The sequence below is a fragment of the Lithobates pipiens genome, unplaced genomic scaffold, assembly GCF_037356315.1.
Source record: "Lithobates pipiens isolate NorthernLeopardFrog02 unplaced genomic scaffold, aLitPip1_a1.2 Scaffold_18, whole genome shotgun sequence".
In the NCBI taxonomy this organism is placed as follows: Eukaryota; Metazoa; Chordata; class Amphibia; order Anura; family Ranidae; genus Lithobates; species Lithobates pipiens.
Window position 1 is genome coordinate 207,291,818 of NW_027507758.1, and position 21,774 is coordinate 207,313,591.

The following is a 21,774-nucleotide window of genomic DNA, read 5'->3' on the forward strand; positions in this document are numbered from 1 at the left end:
TTATTCTGTCCAAATATTTCTGGACCATATCACTTATGAGCAATTGTGGATATGGGGCTGCGTCAGTACCACTCCCATTATGGACATGAGCTCCCCCATGCTCCTTTGTATACACAGAGCTGAAGAAAGTATTTAATAAGTTAGCCTTCTCTTTGTCCCCAGTCACCCACTCCAGATTATTTTGCAAAGGGCCTACATGCTCAGACTTAACCTTTTTACTATTAATATATTTGAAGAAATTTTGGGGGTTTGGCCTACTTTCTTTTGCAATCTGTCTTTCATTTTGAATTTTTGCATCCTTGATTTCCTTTTTACATATTCTGTTATATTCCTTGTAACATTTAAATGACACTAGCGTTCCTTCATTTTTATATTTTTTGAAAGCTCTTTTTTATAGTTTATAGCTTTAACTTTGGCCATGGGCCACATCGGCTTTATTTTTAACCTTTTAAACTTATTGCCCATGGGAATATACTTTGCCATGAGGTCCCAAACAAGCTTTTTGAAGAATTCCCATTTCTGTTCTGTGCCCATTGGTGCCAATATTCTCTCCCAGTCTAGGTCCTGGAGAGCAGCCCTCATCCTTGGAAAATGTGCTCTCTTGAAATTAAGTGTTTTTATCTTTCCCGTATGTGATTTTTGCTTACAGCTAACATTAAATGAAATCATGTTATGGTCACTGCTACCCAGATGTTCCTTTATCTGAACATTAGTAATCTGTTCTGCATGGTTTGAGATTACCAGGTCCAACAGAGCATCATTCCTAGTTGGGGCCTCAATAAACTGTACCATAAAATTGTCCTGTAATAGGTTTACAAATTTTTGCCCTTTAACTGTCCCAGCAGTGCCATTACCCCAGTCAATTTCTGGGTAGTTAAAATCCCCCATTATTATCACTGTCCCTGCCCTTGCAGCCCTTTCTATCTGTGCAAGGAGCCGAGTCTCCACCTCCTCATTAACATTGGGTGGTCTATAACAAACTCCAATGATTAACTTTGAACTACACGCATCTGTATGCAGTTCCACCCATAATGCCTCAGACTCCTCACACTCTCCGTCCACCAGGTCCTCTTTCTCACTCGCTTTGGGATCATTTCTCACATACAGACAGACCCCTCCACCTTTCCTTTTTACTCTGCCTTTCCGAAAGAGTGCATAGCCAGGAATATTAATAGCCCAGTAATGTGAGGAATGAAGCCAAGTTTCAGCAATACCGATTGCATCATACCCCTTCCTTCTTGGGAACCACAAACAGATTTGAGTAGAATCCCTGGAAGCATTCCAGTTCCGGAAAAGGTACAATCACCCCTCGATTCAGCAAGTCCCCTACCGCCCACGGGATACGGGTATGATGGAGGGGAAGAATCTGTTTGGCGGCCAAGAGAAGAACTCTATCTTGTAGCCTGTGGAAATCAGATCACAGACCCATTGGTCGGATAACCAGGAGGACCATCGGGCTGCAAACTCACAAAGGCGACCCCCCACCCGAGACATGGATGGGGCAAACCTTCAGGTGTTAGCACTTTTATTCGCAGGCTTGCGGTTCCAGGGACATTTTTGACCGTCCGTGGGCGTCCTGTCGGCCTGGGGACATTTTGTCAAAGCACCGGACGGACGAAAGAGCAGCTTGTGATCGGAAAAAGAGGGCCCTTGCCTGCGGCGTGGTTCCTTAGCCTTCCTGGCCTGTGGGAGTAGAGTACTCTTACCACCAATGGCATTTTTAATAATGTCATCCAACGAGGCTCCAAAGAGCCAGTTGCAAAGGAAGGGAAGATCTGCCACGGCTTTCTTGGATGCCTGGTCAGCAGACCAGCATTTTAGCTAAATCAGGCACCTCAGCACCACAGCTGACACTGAAGCCCTGGCTAACAGAGGGAGAGTATCCAGGGCCGCGTCACAGACGTACTTAAGGCCTTGCACTAGTTGGTCTGCTAGTTCCACGCAAACAGGGGAGGCCTGCTGCTCTCCCAATTCACGGTGAAAAAGTTTTGCCCACTCAGTCAGTGTCTGCGACACCAGTGCGGATGCCAGTACCGGTCACACGGCTGACACCACAACCGTAAACAAGGAATGAGCCACCGCCTCAGCCTTCCTGTCCGTGGGATCCTTGAATGCAGGAGTCCCCTGGGATCGTGGTTACTTTATTCAACCTAGATACTGGGGGGTCCACAACCAGAGGAGACAACCATTTATTGCAAAGGATTTCCTCAAAGGGGTAACGCACTGTCATGTATTTTTGGACCGCAAAGGTCCGTTGCGGGCGACCCCATTCCTTGTAAATGAACTTCTCAAAATAAGTCAGATACGGGAACACCTTAGGTGAACGTGCTGGCTTGTGGGACCCAAAAGGGATCGGTACATCAGCAGAGGGATCTGCTAGCTCCTGAATCTTCAGGGTATCATGCACAGCTGTGATAAGTGCTCCAACTAGCGCTTTGTCACGCACAGACTCATCCTGTCAGAGCAGGGGTCACCGGCCTCAGCAGTACCCGAGTCTGCGTCCGAGCTCTCCCCAGACAATGGGGGGAGGGCTGCAGGGGCCGCTTTTTAGCACCTTTCTTCTTACGTACCGCCTCTATCTTGGCAACAAATTGAGGACCGCCATAAGGGTGTCCATAGGGACCGTGCAGTCCGCAGGTGACCCGGTTGCAATAGCCTGGTTTTTGGGGGAATAAACACCAGTTTCTGAAGCCATGCTGACCCTACCCTGTCTGCCACCCAAAGGGGACTTAGGACAGTGACAGTCCTACCATCCTACTGTCGCTGACTGAGGGGCTCTAACCAGCTGGACTCACCACCCTGAGCAGTTCCGCGCTGTATTACAGCAGTGACTGTCGATCCCCAGCACTCCCAGATGCAGAGATAGCAAAGCTATGTCGGTGGCAGGCCGGTAGCACGATTGGTGAAAGATCGGTGAAAGATCGGTGAGCGATCTGACACACGTGTCCAGAATCACAGGGTAAACCTCCCAGCGCTCTGATGAACAAACAGGAAGCTGAGGGCACATGGGCTGTTGCTAGAGCACAAAAACACAGTCCGGCTACAAGATAATGACCACCAGTGTTCTAATAGAGAATCAATAGGAAAATGGCCGCTTGAAGCCAGAAGCATGTCTGGCCCTTGCCCACAATTAAAATGGCCGCCGATCAGAGCCATGAGAAGCATAGAGAAAGCATGTGGCAGACACAACACTGCACCAACACAGGGGGCAGACCAAACAGGCATTCAGTGGGACTAAGCTGCCGGACCCAGGCACCCCAGTACAGCGAAATCCCCAGGTGAGAGCCCAGGGCACACACATGCACCACGCCCCCCCGTGAGGGGGGAGGAGGGGAGATAGGGACAGGGGAGAGAAGAGAGGTGAGTGCGGGGGGCCCCAAAAGAGACCTCCAAGGGAATGCCCAGCTGTTCCACCCTGCCGAGGCAGGGAGAGCTGTACTTAACATTGTCAGTCTTAATCTCCGGGAACCAGGGCCTTCTGGGCCAGGCAGGTGCCACCAGAATTACTAGAATTCCCTCGCTCTGAATCCTGCACAACAAATATGGAATGAGAGGGATCGGAGGGGAAACATAAACCAGGGCGCATTGGCTTCATGGAACCATCAGAGCACCTGCTCCAATTGCCAGAAGATCTCTTGTTCGAGACACAAACCTCCGTTAATTTGTTGTTGAAACTGGATGCCAGTAGGTCGACCTCTGGCCATACCCAATGTTAGCAAATTTCCTGGAACACCTCTGGGTGTAGGGACCATTACCCAGTGCAGATCTGCTGGCGGCTTAGATAATTTGCCTTCCAGTCCTCTACTCCCAGGATATGGACTGCAGATATAAATCGGCACGTCCCTCTGCACAGGCTAATATGTGGTTCACCTCCTTCAGAGCTGATGACTCTTGGCTCTGCCTTGAGGGTTTATATAGGCCACTGCCGTGGCATTGTCAGACTGAATCCTGATGGGGCAGCCCTGAAGCTCCACCATCAAGGACCGTAGGGCAAGACGTACTTCCCGTAATTCTATGACGTTGATGTGAAGGGTCTGCTCTGTCCCTAACCATTTCCCCTGAGCTGTGAGCCTATCTAGGGTCACTCCCCAGGCTGAGAGACTGGCATCTGTAGTCGGTAATCTCCAAGTTACCGGAAGAAAGGAATTTCCCTTTTGCAGTCACCAATCACCAATTTAGGCTTAAGCATGCCGGAGTAGATAAACACATTGGGAAACCTAGGGCTTTTCTTCCTCGGTTCCAAGCCAACAAGATGCCCTGTTGTAAAGGCCTGGAATGGAACTGGGCATAGGGCACTGCCTCGGAGGATACAATCCTCCCTAGAAGGCTCATACAGAGTCAAATGGAGGGTTGTCTGGTGCCCCTTATCTGATGCACCTGATCTTTAAGGGCACAGATCCTTACGGGTGGCAAGAATACTCTTGCTTGGACAGCGTTTAGAATCAGACCTAAATATCTTAGACTCTAAGCTGGTCTGAAGGCTGACTTTTCAGTATTTATAATCCAGCCTAAGCTTTTCAAATACCTCACTGTGTATATTATGCTCAGTTCCAGAGCCTGTACTGAGTGATCTCTGAGCAAGAGGTTATCCAGATACCCAAGCACCAGGATCCCTTGTGCTCTTAAGCAGTACTGAACGATAGGTACGCATCCATTATATTGATGGAGGCTAAAAAAAAAATAAAAAAATAAAAAAAAAAAGTCTCCCCTCTGGAGTGAGCGGACAGACTCCATCAGAAAGGACTGTATCAAAAGATACTTGTTCAAGGATCTTAGGTCAAAAATGGGCCTTGTGTCCTTGCTTGGTTTCTGAACCGTTTGAGCAAAAATCTGTGCCCCTTTCGGACACTTGAACCTGTACAATCACTCCTTGATGGACTAGATGAAGTACAATAAGTTTAGTTTTGGAGGATCCAAGGGAATGCTGGATCTTGGAAACCTCTGAGGGGGCACCACTCACAATTCCAGCTTGTGAACCGCAAGATATAATTGAGGTGACCCATTCCTCCTGAATTGTTATCTATATGTCCGCAAAGGGCAGCAGCCTTCCCCCCCACCCAATCGAGTGGGGAGCGTCTCCTCAAAAGGAGGGCTTGGTGCTGGGTTTAGAATTATTTTTTAAACTCAGGGCCAGAAAAAGCCTTGCCCCTGGTCCTAGAGCCCTGTTGGAGGTGGAACTGCACTGACGTTGAGACATTTGAGGAAGCAGTCCCTGGGTTTTTAAAGCGGTTCTGCACTCATAAAAATACATTTGCCCATTCTGTTGCCTCTAGACCGTACATTGGATAATGCCACATGTTTTTTTTATTTTTTTTTTATTAATCTACCTTTTGTAATTCGTAGTATTTGATTTTCCTCCCCTGCGGCGATGGGCGGTCTCTTGCGGGGACCAGCATCATTTCCTGCTGAAGCCCGCACTGTCTCCTGGGATCTCGTCCAAGTAATCCCAGGAGACATTGCGGCTAATGCATTCCAGGAGACAGTGCGGGCTTCAGCAGGAAATGATGCTGATCCCCGCAAGAGACCGCCCATCGCCGCAGGGGAGGAAAATCAAATACTACGAATTACAAAAGGTAGATTAATAAAATAAAAAAATAAAAACATGTGACATTATCAAATGTACGGTCTAGAGGCAACAGAATGGGCAAATGTATTATTATGAATGCAGAACCGCTTTAAATGAGGGACGTTTGGTGCTTTTCTTCACAGGAAGTAGAAAACTCTTCCCTCCAGAAATCCTTTGGCTATATTTGTCCAAGTGATCACCAAAAAAGCGCTCCCCATGAAATGGGAAACCAGCTAATAACTTTTTACAAGGAAGCTCGGCTGACCAGTTCTTAATCGATAAAAGTCTATATGTACAGACAAGAGAACCAGACGAGAAACCTGCTGCATTGAATCCTTAAAAGCGTCAGCAGCAAAACACAGCACTTGAGGAATATCTGTCTTACTTTCAGGCAGATCATCCTTCTGGTTAGGCCTATCAGGCAATTTGACCTGGTCCTTTACGGACTGGCAAATTCCAATTACTGCAACAGCTGGCTGAATAGCTGAACTGGCCAATGAAAAAAGAAGCTTTTAATAATAATTCCAATTCCTTGTCAACAGGGTCTTTCAAGCCCTGTGTGTTATCTAACATTTAAAATTTTTGTTTAAGGATGGGACTGCTGCATCTTTGGCTGGCATGCTCCATTTAACAAACTTTTCAGCCATGAGATATATAAGGGAAAACCTTTTAGAAGGCAAAAAAAACCCTGTCAGGATGTCCTCCCCAATCAGCATACAACTACTGTTCCAACAGGGGTTTCAGCAGAAAAGTCTGTGCGACCTGAAAAGAGTAAGCGGGGAAGGGGGGTTTCAGTCACCTCTGCAAGAGACAACTTAAAGGCAGAACAAACCATTTCGGTCAGAGTCAGGATCAAAACCCTCCGCAAATGAGAGACAAACATCGAGTAGATATGAGATTACTCGGAAGCAGACTCATCTGCTGGCCACTCCACCAAATCCTGAGCTGAAAGCTCTTCCCCATCCTCAACCCATTCATGCACCAGACAAGGAGACTCTGGGGAGGGGGATGTGTCACGCTTCCTGCCACACTGCGGGATGAAGGCAACCCTGTGCTCTAACCTGGCTAGGGATGAGGACAGTTAATCCTTAGTGATAAAGGGTAAAGCAGCAGAGTTAACTGTAGCCACAATACCAGATAGGAACAGCGGCCCAGATTTCCTGGGAGCCTCTGGTCTTTCAGGGGATACAACACTAGGGGTATGACTAGGCTTATCAGGTACTACTGACAATGTAGGTATGCCCGTTCCTGTGGTGTTAGTCCCACTCCTCTTTTTGGAATACCTGCAATGCCTGCCAACAGAGTACTTGGGTGTAATTAAAACGCATCAGAAGGGAGACCCTTTAATAGGGCTCAACAAGCCCCTATGAAACAATCCTGCCAAGCAATGCCTGGTGACTCACATAACCCGGGTAAGGAAAATTGAACCACTGCAAGTGTTTGTTCAGAGCCTGCTCTGCGTCCCACAGCTGCCTTTTCAAAGCACCACATGCTTGGCCTGCACAGCTTAACCACTTGAGATCCGCGCTATAGTCAAATGACGGCTACAGCGCGGATCCCGAATGCCGGGACTACGTCTATTGACGTCGTCCCCTTTAATGGCTCCCCGCGCGCTCCCGGGAGCGCGCATCAGGGAAAATTTGTGTTGGTCGTGTCCCCTGGACACAGCCAATCACAGATCGCTGTAAACAGCCAATCACAGTGGCCGTTTAGAGCGTGATCGCCGCCTCCAATGGGTGATGATCTCAAATGTAAACAAATGAGATCATAACCCATTGCCGATTCTGTCTCCTCACACAGATAGCGTGTGAGGAGAGAGATTCTGTGAGTTAACAAAAAAAAGTGTTTTTTTGTACCATCTGTACCCTGCCAGTGCCCACCTGTACCCCGCCAGTGCCCACCTGTACCCCGCCAGTGCCCACCTGTACCCCGCCAGTGCCCACCTGTACCCCGCCAGTGCCGCCTCAGCAGTGCCCATCTGTACCATCTGTGCCGCCTCAGCAGTGCCCATCTGTACCATCTGTGCCACCTCAGCAGTGCCCATCTGTACCATTTGTGCCGCCTCAGCAGTGCCCATCTGTGCACATCTGTGCAATAAATCTGCACATCGCGCCCATCTGTGCAATAAATCTGCACATCGCGCCCATCTGTGCAATAAATCTGCACATCGCGCCCATCTGTGCAATAAATCTGCACATCGCGCCCATCTGTGCAATAAATCTGCGCCCATCTGTGCAATAAATCTGCGCCCATCTGTGCCGACTCAGCAGTGCCCATCTGTGCCAACTCAGCAGTGCCCATCTGTGCCGCCTCATCAGTGCCCATCTGCCGCCTCATCAGTGCACATCTGTGCCGACCCATCAGTGCCCATCTGTGCGACCTCAAAAGCGCCCATCTGTGCGACCTCAAAAGCGCCCATCTGTGCGACCTCAAAAGCGCCCATCTGTGCCACCTAAACAGTGCACATCTGTACAATCAGTGCCCATCTGTGCCGACTCATCAGTGCCCATCTGTGCCGACTCATGAGTGCCCATCTGTGCCGACTCATGAGTGCCCATCTGTGCCGACTCATCAGTGCCCATCTGTGCCGACTCATCAGTGCCCATCTGTGCCGACTCATCAGTGCCCATCTGTGCCGACTCATCAGTGCCCATCTGTGCCGACTCATCCGTGCCCATCTGTGCCGACTCATCCGTGCCCATCTGTGCCGACTCATCCGTGCCCATCTGTGCCGACTCATCCGTGCCCATCTGTGCCGACTCATCAGTGCCCATCTGTGCCACCTCATCAGTGCCCATCAGTGCAGACTTAACCAGCAACCATGTCTAAACGAGTCTTTTCCGCCGAGGAGGCATACCAAATTCTTTCCACGGCCGACGAGAGCAACGGGGAGCTCTCCTCTTCAGATTCGGATTCTGAAGCCGACAAATTATGAGCCAGTCCTCAGCAGTGAAACACTGACTGAATCCGAGGAGGAAGATATCCGGCCCATCAAACAAAGGCGTTCTAGTGAGGCAGTGCCGTCCACCAGCACCGCAGTGCCGTCCACCAGCACCGCAGTGCCCCGGCAAGAAAGGCCAAGTACCAGTGGGGTGTCATCTCAGCCCCAAAGGGTTAGGAGCCATGCCGGCCTTCCCTATGCCCTTCAGAACCCCTTGTGGCTTCCTCCTAATTCAGGAGAGGCCAATGTTCCCCCTTTCACTGCCCAGCCAGGAGTCCAGGTGGACACAGAGAATTTTACCCCAATAGATTTTTTTAATTTAATTTTTACAGATGATATGTTGTCGTCAATTGTGGCCCAGTGCAACCTGTACGCACAACAATTTATTTTGAAAAATCTGACATCTTATTATGCCCGTCCCTACGAAGAGACCTAACGGTGGAGGAGTTCAAGGTTTTTTTAGGCCTCACATTTAACATGGGACTCAACAAAAAAAATCAATTGCGTACCTATTGGTCAACCCACCCCCTCCACCACACACCACTCTTCTCCGCGGTAATGCCCAGAACCAGGTATCAGATGATCCTGAGGTTCTTACATTTCAGCGACAATACCCAGTGCCTTCCACAAAATGATCCAAATTACGACAGGCTTTACAAAATTCGACCAATACTTAATTATTTTTCACAAACATTCCCCAAATTGTTTACCCTGGACCAACACATATGTGTGGATGAGTCCCTTATTAAATTTAGCGGCAGGCTTAAAATGAAGCAATGCCCAGCAAAAGGGCCCGCTATGGGGTGAAGATCTACAAATTATGCGACCGAGCCACAGGGTACACATATTCATTCATAGTGTACAAAGGGAAGGACACCCAGCTGCAGCCCCCTAATTGTCCGGACTACTTGGGATCCAGCGGAAAAGTTGTTTGGGACCTCATATACCCCCCTATTGGATAAGGGCTACCACCTGCATGTAGATAACTTCTACACATCTCTGCCCCTGTTCCACAACCTGCACCTCTGTATGTGGCCAGGCTGTGTAAACATCTCACACATGTGGTATTGCCATACTCAGGAGTAGTAGAATGTATTTTTGGGGTGTTATTTTTGCTATGTAAATGCTATGTGTTGGAAATATCTTATAAACGGACAACTTTGTGTAAAAAAAAAAATGTGTTTTCATTTTTTTTTTCCACATTTTCCGAAAACTTCTGGAAAAAAATGAACCATTGAAAAGACTCATTATGCCTCATAGATTATACGTTGGGGTGTTAGCTTTCCAAAATGGGGTCATTTTCTGGACATTTCCATTGCCCTGGTGTTCCAGGGCCTTCAAAACTAATAGGTGGTTGAGAAATTAAATGTGTAATTTATGCTCCTAGAATGCCTGAAGGTGCTACTTCAAAATTAGGCCTCTGTATGTGGTCAGGATGTGTAAAAGTCTCACACATGTGGTATCGTTATACTCAGGAGTAGGAGTATGTATTTTGGGGTGTTATTTGTGGTATGCACATTCCGTGTGGGAGAAATAAGCTATTACAATGAAAATTTTGTGAAAAAAAAAATCGTAATTTTGCAAAGAATTGTGGGAAAAAATGACAACTTAAAATAACTCACCATGCCTCTTACTAAATACATTGGAATGTCTACTTTCCAAAAAGGGGTCATTTGGGGGGCATTTGTACTTTCCTGGCTTGTTAGGGTCTCAAGAATGGAGATAGGCCTTAGTACATCAGATGTGATCTTTTTTGCAAATCTTTATGATTTGCACCATAGCTTGTAGACTATAAATTTCACACAGATCATATAATATGCAATAATTCGGGTTATTTTTACCAAAGATGTGTAGTAGTATAAATTGTGGCCAAAATTTATGAAGAAAAATTGCTAATTTGCTAAATTTTATCACAGAAACGAAGAAAAAATCTATTTTTTTTCAAAATTTTCAGTCTTTTTTCATTTATAGCGCAGAAAATAAAAAAACGAGAGGTGATCAAATACCACCAAAAGAAAGCTCTATTGGTATGAAGAAAAGGACAAAAAAATAATTTGGTTACAGTGTTGCATGACTGAGTAATTGTCATTCAAAATGTGAGAGCACTGAAAGCTGAAAATTGGTCTGGGCATGAGGGGGGGTTTAAGTGCCCAGTAAGCAAGTGGTTAAATAAGCTGGGTGTGCGCTGGAACGTTCTATGCCAGTGTGTGCACACATGTGCACAGCGATGGCGAACAGGCGTGACTGTATTTGTGTACAACGTAAATCTTTGTGCACCCAGATAAAGGCTTTGACACATATGTGGGCGAGGCTGCGTGTGCCATGGCCGCCAAACTGCTGAGCCGAGCAGTGATCTTGTGAACGCATATGTGCCATGGCAAACCAAGGTGAAATGGCTCACCATCATACAGGTAAAACACAGCCAGACACAAACAATAAAAGGTACACTTTGCAAACACCCACAGCTAGCTCAGAAATCCCCTGTATGGTCCCCACACACAGGTGTCAAGCCTTTAGCTAGCATGACTGATTGTTATAATTACTGGCACAACCCACAAGAATAAAATAAAGTGGTTCCACTTACCTGTCCAGGCCACAAAACTAAAGACTCAATCATCACCTTTCAGAGCGGGTTCCTGTCACTAGGACCTTCAAGGACTGGGTACCCTTTCATGTATAGGGTCCACTCCCTTGGACCCGCACAGTACCCTGCAGGAAAGGCCTTAGTGCTGTTGTGTCCAGGATTTCCACTCCACAGGGTCCAGCACCTGCAGGCCACATTACAGGCAAAACCTTGCAGGACCTTGAGTCTTCTTTGCGATGCTTGGGTACTATTTATCTAAGCATAAAAGCCTGGGTCAAATGGATCCGATTAGTCAATCATTAAATTCATTTTTGGAACCATTTGTGGGACTAGAGACCTGGAGCTCAGAGCTCAAAAAACCACGCCATCCATCATGAAAACATTGGTAGAAAACTGAAGTGTTTCCTGTATGGGAGGGGTTATATAGAGGATCACTTTCTGTCTGAAGACCTTTGGTTTACCAGTGTCCATTCACCTCATGATGAAATATAGCCCAGTAGGTAATGAATATTAGCCAGACTGTGTCCCATGATGTATGAAAAAGAAAAAAATGCAGCCAGGGTATCCCCTAGAGGACATGTGTTCAGCTGAGGGTGCATGTTTATTTTATGTATTTGTCCTTTTAACAAAGGAAAGGCTGAGGGTGAGGCGGCAAGGTGTTTTTGAGGGGTCTTCTCCCACTGAACATCTAGTATAGCACCATCCAAAATAAAGCAGAAGCTGTTTGGGTCCAAACATGGCTGCAACAAGATGCACCATGTGCTGGCTCCGGCACCATCTTAGAGCCCAGGAGAAAGTCAGTAAGACTTTTAGGCTGTACACAGACCCTGTAGGGTGGTCATTGTGGGGTAAAGAGAGATTTGCATTCAAGGTCTGTGGTTGCTTTGAATTGCTGTTTTAGTGCAGGTTCGGTTCCCAGGTCCACGACCAAGTGGCCATACTGTTCTGCGTCTAGTCCATAAGGCAATTCAAAGCACCACAACTTCTATGCCAGTTTTTATTCACCTGAAGGTACCAATAGTCTATAATTCTGCTTGCGTCCTGTATTGTTTGTAAAAGGAATACCTGTTAATCTTCAGAAATACAAAAAGCTCCTAACTTTATGAAGTTAATTGACATACTGTCTTTGCTGTACAAAAATTCCAAACAGTGTTATTAGTCCTGATTGAGTTTGTCCCTGCTGGACTACAGAAAATACCCCTATGTGACAGAGGTAAGGAGAGAAGGAGGTGTTCTGTAGTCCAGCAGAGAAGAAGTGGGCATGAATGACACTATATAGAAATAGGAAGTGTGTGTAGGCAAAAAAATACAGGTAATTTTCTGCACTTACTTACTGGGCACTTAAACACCCCTCCTGCCCAGACCAATTTTCAGCGCTGATGCACTTTGAATGACAATTGCGCGGCCATACAACACTGTACCCAAATGAAATTTTTATAATTTTTTTCCCACAAATAGAGCTTTCTTTTGGTGGTATTTAATTACAGCTGGCAGTTTTATTTTTTGCTAAACAAAAAAAAGATGCAAAAAATAAAAAATTCTTAGTTTGTTATAAAATTATGCAAACAGGTAATTTTTCTCCTTCATTGAAATGCGCTGATGAGGCGGCACTGGTGGGCACTGATAGGCTGCACTGGTGGGCACTGATAGGCACAGATAAGGCAGCACTGATGGGCACAGATAAGGCAGCACTGATGGGCAAAGATGGGCACAGATAAGATGGCACAGATGGGTGGCACGGATAGGTACCACTGATAGGTGGCTCTGCTGGGCACCGATGGGCACTGGTAGATAACACTGATGGGCACGGATATGTGGCACTGGGGTGCAGCACTGTTGAGGCAGATTTTGAGGAACTGATGGGTGGCACTGATGGGGGCACTTTTTTATTGGTTAGGTGGCACGGCAGGGGGCAGGTGGGCACTGATAAGCTGGCCGTGATCGGGACTAATGTCCAGATCACGGCCGCCGGTGATCGGCTTTTTTTTTCTCCTCGCGCCGACAGCAGATTACCGGCTCTGTTTTGTCACATGATCAGCTGTCATTGGCTGACAGCTGATCACGTGGTAAGGGGTCAGGATCGGCCCCTTGCTCCGATCCGTGATCAGGTGAGTCTCGTAGACTCACTGATCACAGAGCGCGCCGCACGCGCCCATAAGGGGGCACGCAGGCCGCTCGTGCACGGGACGACGTCAATAGACGTAGTCCTGGCAAAGCAGGTCCACGCTGTAGCCGTCATTCGGCTATAGTGCGGATCCCTAGTGGTTAAATATTCAGACAAAGCATGCAGTTATTAATCTCTTCCCGACCAGCCGCCACAGTTATACTGTAGCAGGTTTGGCTCCCCTGGGCGAACCGATGCAGCTGTATGTCTGTTCGCCTTTTGACCACTAGGGGGCAACACTGGAGACAATGCACATGCCTGGCGGTTACGATGACCGCCGAGCAATCGCTTCACATAGACGGAACAGAGATAAGTCAATGCAAAGCGACAGATCTCCGTGCTGTCAGTGGTGAAGAGAGCGATCTGTTGCTCATATTAAGTATGAACAATGATCAGCCTCACTCAGGAAGTCCCATCCTCCCACATGTAGAATCACTCCCTAGGAAACACAGGTAACTCCTAGATCGACCCCTACTGTTAACCCCTTCGCTGACAGTGACATTTAAACAGTAACCACTGCCTTTTTATAGCACTGATTGCTGTATAAATGCCAATGGTCCCAAAAACTTGTCAAAAAAGTGTCCAATCTGTCTGCCATGTCACAATCCTAATAAAAAAAAATAAATAAATAAATAAATAAATAGCTGCTCACTGCCATTACTAGTAAAAAAAAAAAAAATAATAATAATAATAATAATAATAATAAAAATAAATGATTATCAAAAATATGTAACAATATATTTTTTTTTAAAGCAAAAGGGGATATTTTTTACTTTCAAATATTTTTATTGAAAAGTCAAACAGGTCACAGTGAAGTAAGCAGAACAATTTACAATGGTTACAGTAACAGAAAATAATCAGGTAGGCTGCTACCTAAGTTTTATAGGAGTGAATATATCCGAACAATCTTAAGGTAGGCCCATGGATCCTGTATGTGTGAAGTATGATGAACTTATAATAGTTAAAGAAGGGGCCGGACGGAAGCAGGCTAACGGATTCCAAAGAAGAAAAGTCAGTAAAACATTGTTACACTAACAACCATTACTTAGGGTAATGGCGGAGAAAAGAAGTTCCGCTTGGTGAATTTTTGCATATATAGAAAAGAGAGTAAGGAAGAAAGAATGTAGAAAAGAGAAAAGGGAAGGAGGAGAAAAAAGAGATAGGGACACAAGAAGAAAGGGAGGGGATATCAGAGGGCAAAGAAAAAGAGGGAAGAGGGGAAGAAGAAAATGGTCGGAAGGCCCACAGGAACCACGGACCACAAACTGTCGTCCATTCTGAGTTAAGGGGCCATAAGACGAGTATCAAAATCTTTCGGTAGGAAATGGTCTACCCAGGGTTGCCATATTTTATTAAACATTGGGATCTTATCTAGGGTTACTGCTTCTATCTTAGCGTGGATCATTGCCTGTGTAATTCTGTGTTTAGTTTCAGCTATATGCAAGGTAGGTGTCCTCCAGGCTCTCGCAATCGGTTGGCCGCAGTTATTACTTGGAGGAAAAGTCGATTTTGGACTTTAGTAAAATCTTGGGGTAACCAATTCAACAAGGCCATTGCTGAGTTAGGAGTCACGGGGTGTTGTAACAATTTAGTTAGTATGTGGAAGACTGAGGACCAGAAATTTACCACGATGGGACAAGTCCACCAAAGGTGGAGATGAGTACCCCGGTCTTTGCAACCTCTAAAACAATCAGGTGAATAGGTACATATTTGGAGATTCTGGAGGGGACCAAATACCACCGCATCAAGACCTTATAGTTCGCTTCAGAAGCCACTACATTTTGTGAGGAATTTTTGGTATTGGTCCATATAACAGTCCATGATTCTGTATCAAAACTAAGTGATAAGTCCGTGGCCAACGCAGTAGCATAACTTGGAAGGTCTTCAGATGCGGTGGAAAGGCAAGAGTAGAGGCATGAAATAATGCCTGGGGCATGTGGATCAGAGGAGCATATCGTTTCAAATTGGGACATAGATTTGAGATTGGGGCCGGTTTTAATGTGCGTTTGAAAGAAATGGGCTATCTGTAGGTAGTGGAAGCATTCCCTAGGGGGTAATTGGGCTTGCGTCTGGAGGTCAGGAAATGTAGTGAAAGAGGCTCCCGAAGACAGGTCACATACTCGAGTAAGGCGTGCACGGAACCAAGCTGAAAAGGCGCCTGGCTCCGTGTAGGCCGGAAGAAAGTCTGGGTGACCCAGGAATGAGAGTAAGGGGAGATGAGGAGATATTAATTTAAAAGGGGTGCTTACCTTATGCCAAATTTTGAGAGAGTGGCTTGTAACGGGGTTAGTAAGTGATCTACGTGTCTGAGGGGGGAGCCAAAGTAAATTGGAGACGGAAATAGGGTGGGCTTCCACTGCTTCTAGGCTGACCCATAATGGGATTTCAGACACAGCGTGATAGAGGGCCATTTGCGATAGCTGAGCAGCATAATAGTGTTTAAAGTGTGGTATCCCTAGGCCCCCCTGAAGCTTATGTCGAAAAAGAACAGACTTACAAATTCTAGGTCTTGTGTTACCCCAAATATACTTGAAAGTTCGGCTTTGAATAGCATTATGAAAATATAAAGGGACCGTGACCGGGAGAACTCTATATAAATATAATAATTTGGGCAGTAGGGACATTTTTACAGCCGCAATGCGTCCAAGCCAGGAGACACATAGAGGCTGCCAAGAGTCGAGGAGTAGTGACAAATTACGTAACATGGGGAGATAGTTAGTTTGATATAGGTGAGCAGGGTTACTAGTTAACTTAATACCTAAATAGGGAATATGGGATGTGGACCATTGAAATGAGTAATTAGCACGTAAACTTTGAAGGATCTCTGTAGGGAGGGATACTGCAAGGGCTCTAGACTTAGTTTGGTTTACCTCAAGACCTGAGACTTGCGCAAACACATCGAGGAGTTTAAAAGGTTGGGCAGGGTGGTATGAGGAGAAGTGATAAATAGGAGGGCATCGTCCGCAAAGAGACATAACTTATGTGTTGTGGAAGCTACTTCCAAACCCTGGATATCAGGGTTTGATCTGATCAGAGCTGCTAGTGGTTCTATGGCGAGAGCAAAAAGCAGGGGCGACAAAGGGCACCCCTGCCTAGTGCCTCGTTGGATCGGAAATCTACAAGAACTGAAGCCAGAGTAGCGGACAAAAGCCTGAGGATGGGCATATAGGGCATCAATCCAACAGAGAAAATGAGGGCCAAAGCCCCATCTAAGCAAAATATGTTTTGGTAGGGCCAAGAGACAGTATCAAAAGCTTTACGGATGTCAAGGGATAACAGGTGCATAGGGATATCTCAGGATCTAGCCAAATGTTGCAATAAAATAACTCGGCGTATGTTATCGCTTGCTTGGCGTTTAGGTATGAACCCTACCTGGTCTTTATGGATCAACCCTCCAATGTGTGGTGTCAATCGTAATGATAAAATTTTTGCTAGAAGCTTTATATCAAGATTTAAGAGTGATATAGGTCTATAGTTGGACCATACAGAGTGATCAGTATCAGGCTTAGGTATCATTGAGACGGAAGCTGTAAGTGTATCACTACCAAAGGCGCCCCCTTTTAAGAGGGTGTTGAAAGTATTCGCCAGGAGAGGGGCCAGGATGTCTGCAAATTTCTTATAATATAATCCTGTAAACCTGTCTGGGCCAGGTTGCTTATTGGATTTAATTAATATGATAGCCTGGAGTACGTCGGAGGGCGAGATTTCTGTATCAATAGCATTACGGATCGGAACGGGGAGGGAAGGGATCGGTAGGTCTCGGAAAAAAGTCTCAGCCTTATCACGAGGGAAGGGAGATTCATATAGTTTAGTGAGGCGTTTGGAGAATTCATCAACTATTCTAATCGGATTACTAGTATGGGTTCCTTTATGTACTTTAAGCCTAATTGGTTTATGAAGTCGCTCAGGTTGCCTAAGACGGAGAGCCAAGAAAGTGTCAGGCTTATTGGATTTAGTGTAAATAGTGTGGTGGGCCCTACGCAGAGTTGTATCAGCTGCTTCTGAGAAAAGTAAGTCCAACTCCAACCGAGTTTTATCTAGGCCGGACTTATTCGTCTCCGAAGGAGTGGTCTGAAACAGTACAAATTGGCGTTGGTATTCAGATTCTAGGTGCTGTAGGCGTTTGAGCCTGTCTTTTTTAAGAAAAGAAGCAGTGGAAATACACTTGCCCCTAATTACTGGTTTATGAGCCTCCCATAAAAGAATAGGAGAGATATCTGGGGTGGTGTTGTGCATAAGATAGTCACGTAGTGCTACTTCTATATCAAGTAGAAAAGATTGATTCGTTAAGTGCTTATCATTCATACGCCAACATCTTTCTTTAGGTCTTGGTATAAGTGAGGAGATGGTGGTAATCACTGCACAATGATCAGACCAAGTAATTGGGTGAATAATAGATTGAAGTAATATTGGGGAGGGTGCTATAGGGATAAATATATGATCTATTCTAGAAAATCAATTATGGGGGTTGGAATAAAATGAGTAATTTTTCTTAGTAGGGTGACATTCTCTCCAAGTATCTAGTATGGAGTACTGCTGAAGTAGGGACCAAAATTGAGTTGATAGTGATTGATGATCTGGTGTGTAAGGGGATTTATCAATAGATGGATGAATAACTAAATTAGAGTCTCCACACATAATCAGGGTACCTTTAAGATGGGTTTTGATTACCTGAAAGAGATGGGAAAAGAAGGGAATAGGGTTAGAATTGGGGGCATAATATGAGACTAAGGTTACATCTGTTTCTTGGAGGGAGCCTATTAAAATAATATAGCGTCCCTCAGGATCTTTGATAGCAGAAGTAAAAGTAAATGGGAGGGAACGATGGAGAGCCAAGAGGACTCCTCGGTGTTTCATAGCTGCAGAGACTGTGTATACTAGGGGATAATTGTTATGGAAGAATTTAGGGGTATTATGTGCGGAAAAATGTGTCTCTTGTAATGCTACTATACCTGCCTGTAAAGATGTAAAGGTGCGGAAAGCTTTGACCCATTTATTGGGGGAATTAAGACCTTTTACATTTAATGATAATATGTTCAGGGGGGCCATAAATCAAGGTGTGGGTAGGAGATATATAGGGGTCCGGGATCCCCCCGGGCCAACCGACCACAATGAGCAGGAAATACAGGAAGAGGGGGTAAGCAGGGAGAAAAAGAAGAGTAGTAAGAGAAAGACAAAGAAGTATCTGAGTAAATACGTAAGGCGAACCATAAGTGAGTTGGTACGAAGCGGGAAAATCCCAATCGTCCGACTTTCATGTGCATGGTCTCTACAGCCAGAAATCCCGCCATAGAGAGAACGCACTAGGTTGAGGGGAGCAGTGACTATTCCCCGCAGCATACCAGGAAAGAATATATCATTTTCAGCATAAGCACAAAGTATAGTATAGAAGCCTAAAACAACTAGTAAATGTATAGAGAATAAACTTACAATAAACTTTGAAGAGCATAAAAAAAAAAAAAAAGGGGGAAAAACATAGTAAAGTTAACAACATTGTCATTTGACCCTGTGTGAATTAGAGGGAAGGGAGGGGGAGGTAAAGGGGATAAAAAAATAAAAAAATAAAAAAAAAGGGGGGGGGGGAAAGGTGGGTCGCCATTAAAGGTGACCTAGAGGAAAGCTGTTGGATGTGAGTATTCAATACTCTGAAGTTGGTTATTGCTTATGAACCGGGGTCTCTAATAAAAGATAAGAAAAGGGGATATTTTTATAGCACAATGTACAAACTATTTATTTTTTATTTTTCAAAATGGTCACTTTTGTTGTTTATAGTGCAAAAAAAACAAAAAACACACGCAGAGATGATCAAATACCACCAAAAGAAAACTATATTTGTGGGAAGAAAAAGGACGTCAATTTTGTTTGGGTACAACGTTGCACGACCACACAATTGTCAGTTAAAGTGACAGTGTTGTATCAAAAAAAAAAAAAAAAAAAATGGCCTGGTCATTGAGCAGATAGAGAGGTTATAAAATGGTTTTAAAAATATAACTAGCTTGTCTCAAAATAGGGATCTTCTTTTTACCTGATTACTGATGACAGCCAGTGATGACTGTGAATCTTCCACTTCTTTAAGCAACTCCAATGCATTTCCTCGAGGAATGATAGTAAGAAGACCACTCTTTCTGGTAAAAACTATTGGCAGATCAGCACAAGTTCCCACTCCTATTATATAATCTCCTGAAAGAAAAAAACAACAAAAAAAAAAAATAAAAAAAACAAGTTCCACCCAGAATGATTTTTTTTTTACAATGTAATTTGTTCTCTTAAACTAGTTAAATACTATTGCGAATGCAATTGCCGCTCAATTCCCGTTTTTATATCTTACTTTAGATTTCTGCTATGTAGAGCACATCAATCTCTGCTATGAACATGTGAAGCCCACTATCAGTCTCTTCCGGGATATATGTAACGCTGTATACCCAGCATGCACCTGCCTTTCAAACATGCACTGTAAACACGGGGCACAGGGGAAGGAATCTTACCTTGTTGCCATAACAATGGTTGGCAAAGGAGGGAGTCCCTGCCCTATTGTTATGGTTTCATAGATAAGCTATATACAGAACACACAAAAAGCCTCAGAGTAGCACACAATGAAATCATTTGCAGCTTTGGTTTGAGGTGAATATGCTTTGCTTTTTATCTTTTATGCCATTTTGTAAATTATATATATATATATATATATATATATATATATATATATATATATATATATATATATATATATATATATAAGTAGTAGGTGAGATGCACACACGGTCAGTGAAACAGGTGTGCCAGCAATCCAGTCTGTCCCAAAGACTCAATATAAAACAGCAGAAGAGGGATTGCTGCATAAACAAAAGTACATTTATTGATAAAATGTACATCACATCAGGTATAATTCAGGTATTCAGGTGACGTTTCGGGCTAAGCATGATATTGCCCTTCCTCGTGACCACATACCTGCAATAAAAATTGTAACCAACTTGACATATAAAGGCTTATAGCTCACATCTATCATTAATCAGTTAATTACATTCAGCTGGAATCAATCTCCACAAACCACCCCTTGTATCTCTCATACATCATTTTTATATCTATGGGTATATCTGAATAGCTAAAAAAAAAAAAAAAAAAAAAAAAAAAACGGGACAAAAGGACGCCTTCCCTTGAAGATAGTATGCTGAATCATGTAGTTAATCCAAAAAAATACAAAGAAAACAATCAACGAATCATCAAAATTAATTTCTATATTCACATACCATGAAAAAAACTAAACAACAAAGAAATCTCATAATAAGGGGCCGTATCGGCCAATATCTGGCAGATCTGTCAACACATAGAGACTTATAACTTCATAAAAATAAAGATCAAAATCTGTATTTAACCCTTTAGGATATAAAGAGTCTAAGTGATTTATCCAGTAAATATCTTTTTCTCAATTCCCATGCTCTGTTCCCCCCACGTCTATTAGTTGGAATGCCATTGAGTACCATATATCTCAATTGAGAAACCAAATGGTTCATTTCTAAAAAATGTCTAGAGAGGTAATTTATCATTTGTATCCCTAACAGAATATTTATGTCTAGCTATTCTGTCTTTGACTTTTGTGTGGTTTCATCTACATAGATCAAACCACACGGACATTTGATGATGTATATGACTTATGTAGATTTACATGTGAAATTAACTTTTATAGGGATATTGTAATCTTGAGTCGGATGATTAAAGGACTTGCCCTTAATAATGCTAGAACATTGAATACACGACAAGCAAGGAAATGAACCATAATTAGGAGGTCTCAAAAAAGTAACCCGTGAAATGGGTGCCCTATACTGGTCAGATCTTACCAATCAATTGTATATGGTCCTACCCTTACGGTATGAAGGTAAAGAGGAGAAACAAAACTCAGGGATAGAAGGATGATTTTTGCTTAATATGGACCAGTGTTTTTTAATAATATTAACTTTATTACAGAAGGGATGAAACAGAGATGAAGGGGAGCCTAGGACAGGATTTTTTTTTCTTTTTTGTTTCTAAATTAGTACGTTCAAAATTTACTGTATTACCATGATAAGCCGCTGTCGTAGTCTTGCCTCCATCTCACTCAGTCTGTTCTCCTTAAAACTACATCAGTGATCCTAGCAACTATTTTTAACTGACTTCTTGGAATGGATTTAAATACACCTGGAGGGTGAAAACTAGAATAGTGTAATAGTTGATTGCAGTCTGTGAGTTTGCGATAAATATCGCTAACAATCCTCCCTTCCTGAACAGATAATAAAGTCTCCAAAAAAGGAACATTTTCATTTGCAACCAACATGTTCAATTTCAGACCAGGAACCAAAACAGTTGAGATATTTATTGAATAACCATAGCGATTCACTGTCGCCCACCCATATGCCAAAGACATCATCAATAAAACTAACATATGCCAGACAATTATCTTAAGAATGTACATGGCCGATAGAGCCGGCACATGCCACTCTGCCCACCGCGGGAAGTGAGCGACCTCCAGTGCTGATCCACCTGATTAC

The 21,774-nt window shown here is 44.4% G+C and overlaps 1 protein-coding gene across 4 annotated transcripts in view; it reads right to left on the minus strand.

Moving 5' to 3' along the window:
- The window catches only part of NUP133 (nucleoporin 133), a 951,293-nt gene that overhangs the window by 477,353 nt on the left and 452,166 nt on the right, over positions 1–21,774 (minus strand). For all 4 annotated transcript variants that reach the window (XM_077486543.1, XM_077486541.1, XM_077486544.1 and 1 more), the window contains one exon: positions 19,281–19,435. In XM_077486543.1, the coding sequence (XP_077342669.1) occupies positions 19,281–19,435 (155 nt within the window). The remainder of the gene's footprint in view (positions 1–19,280; positions 19,436–21,774) is intronic.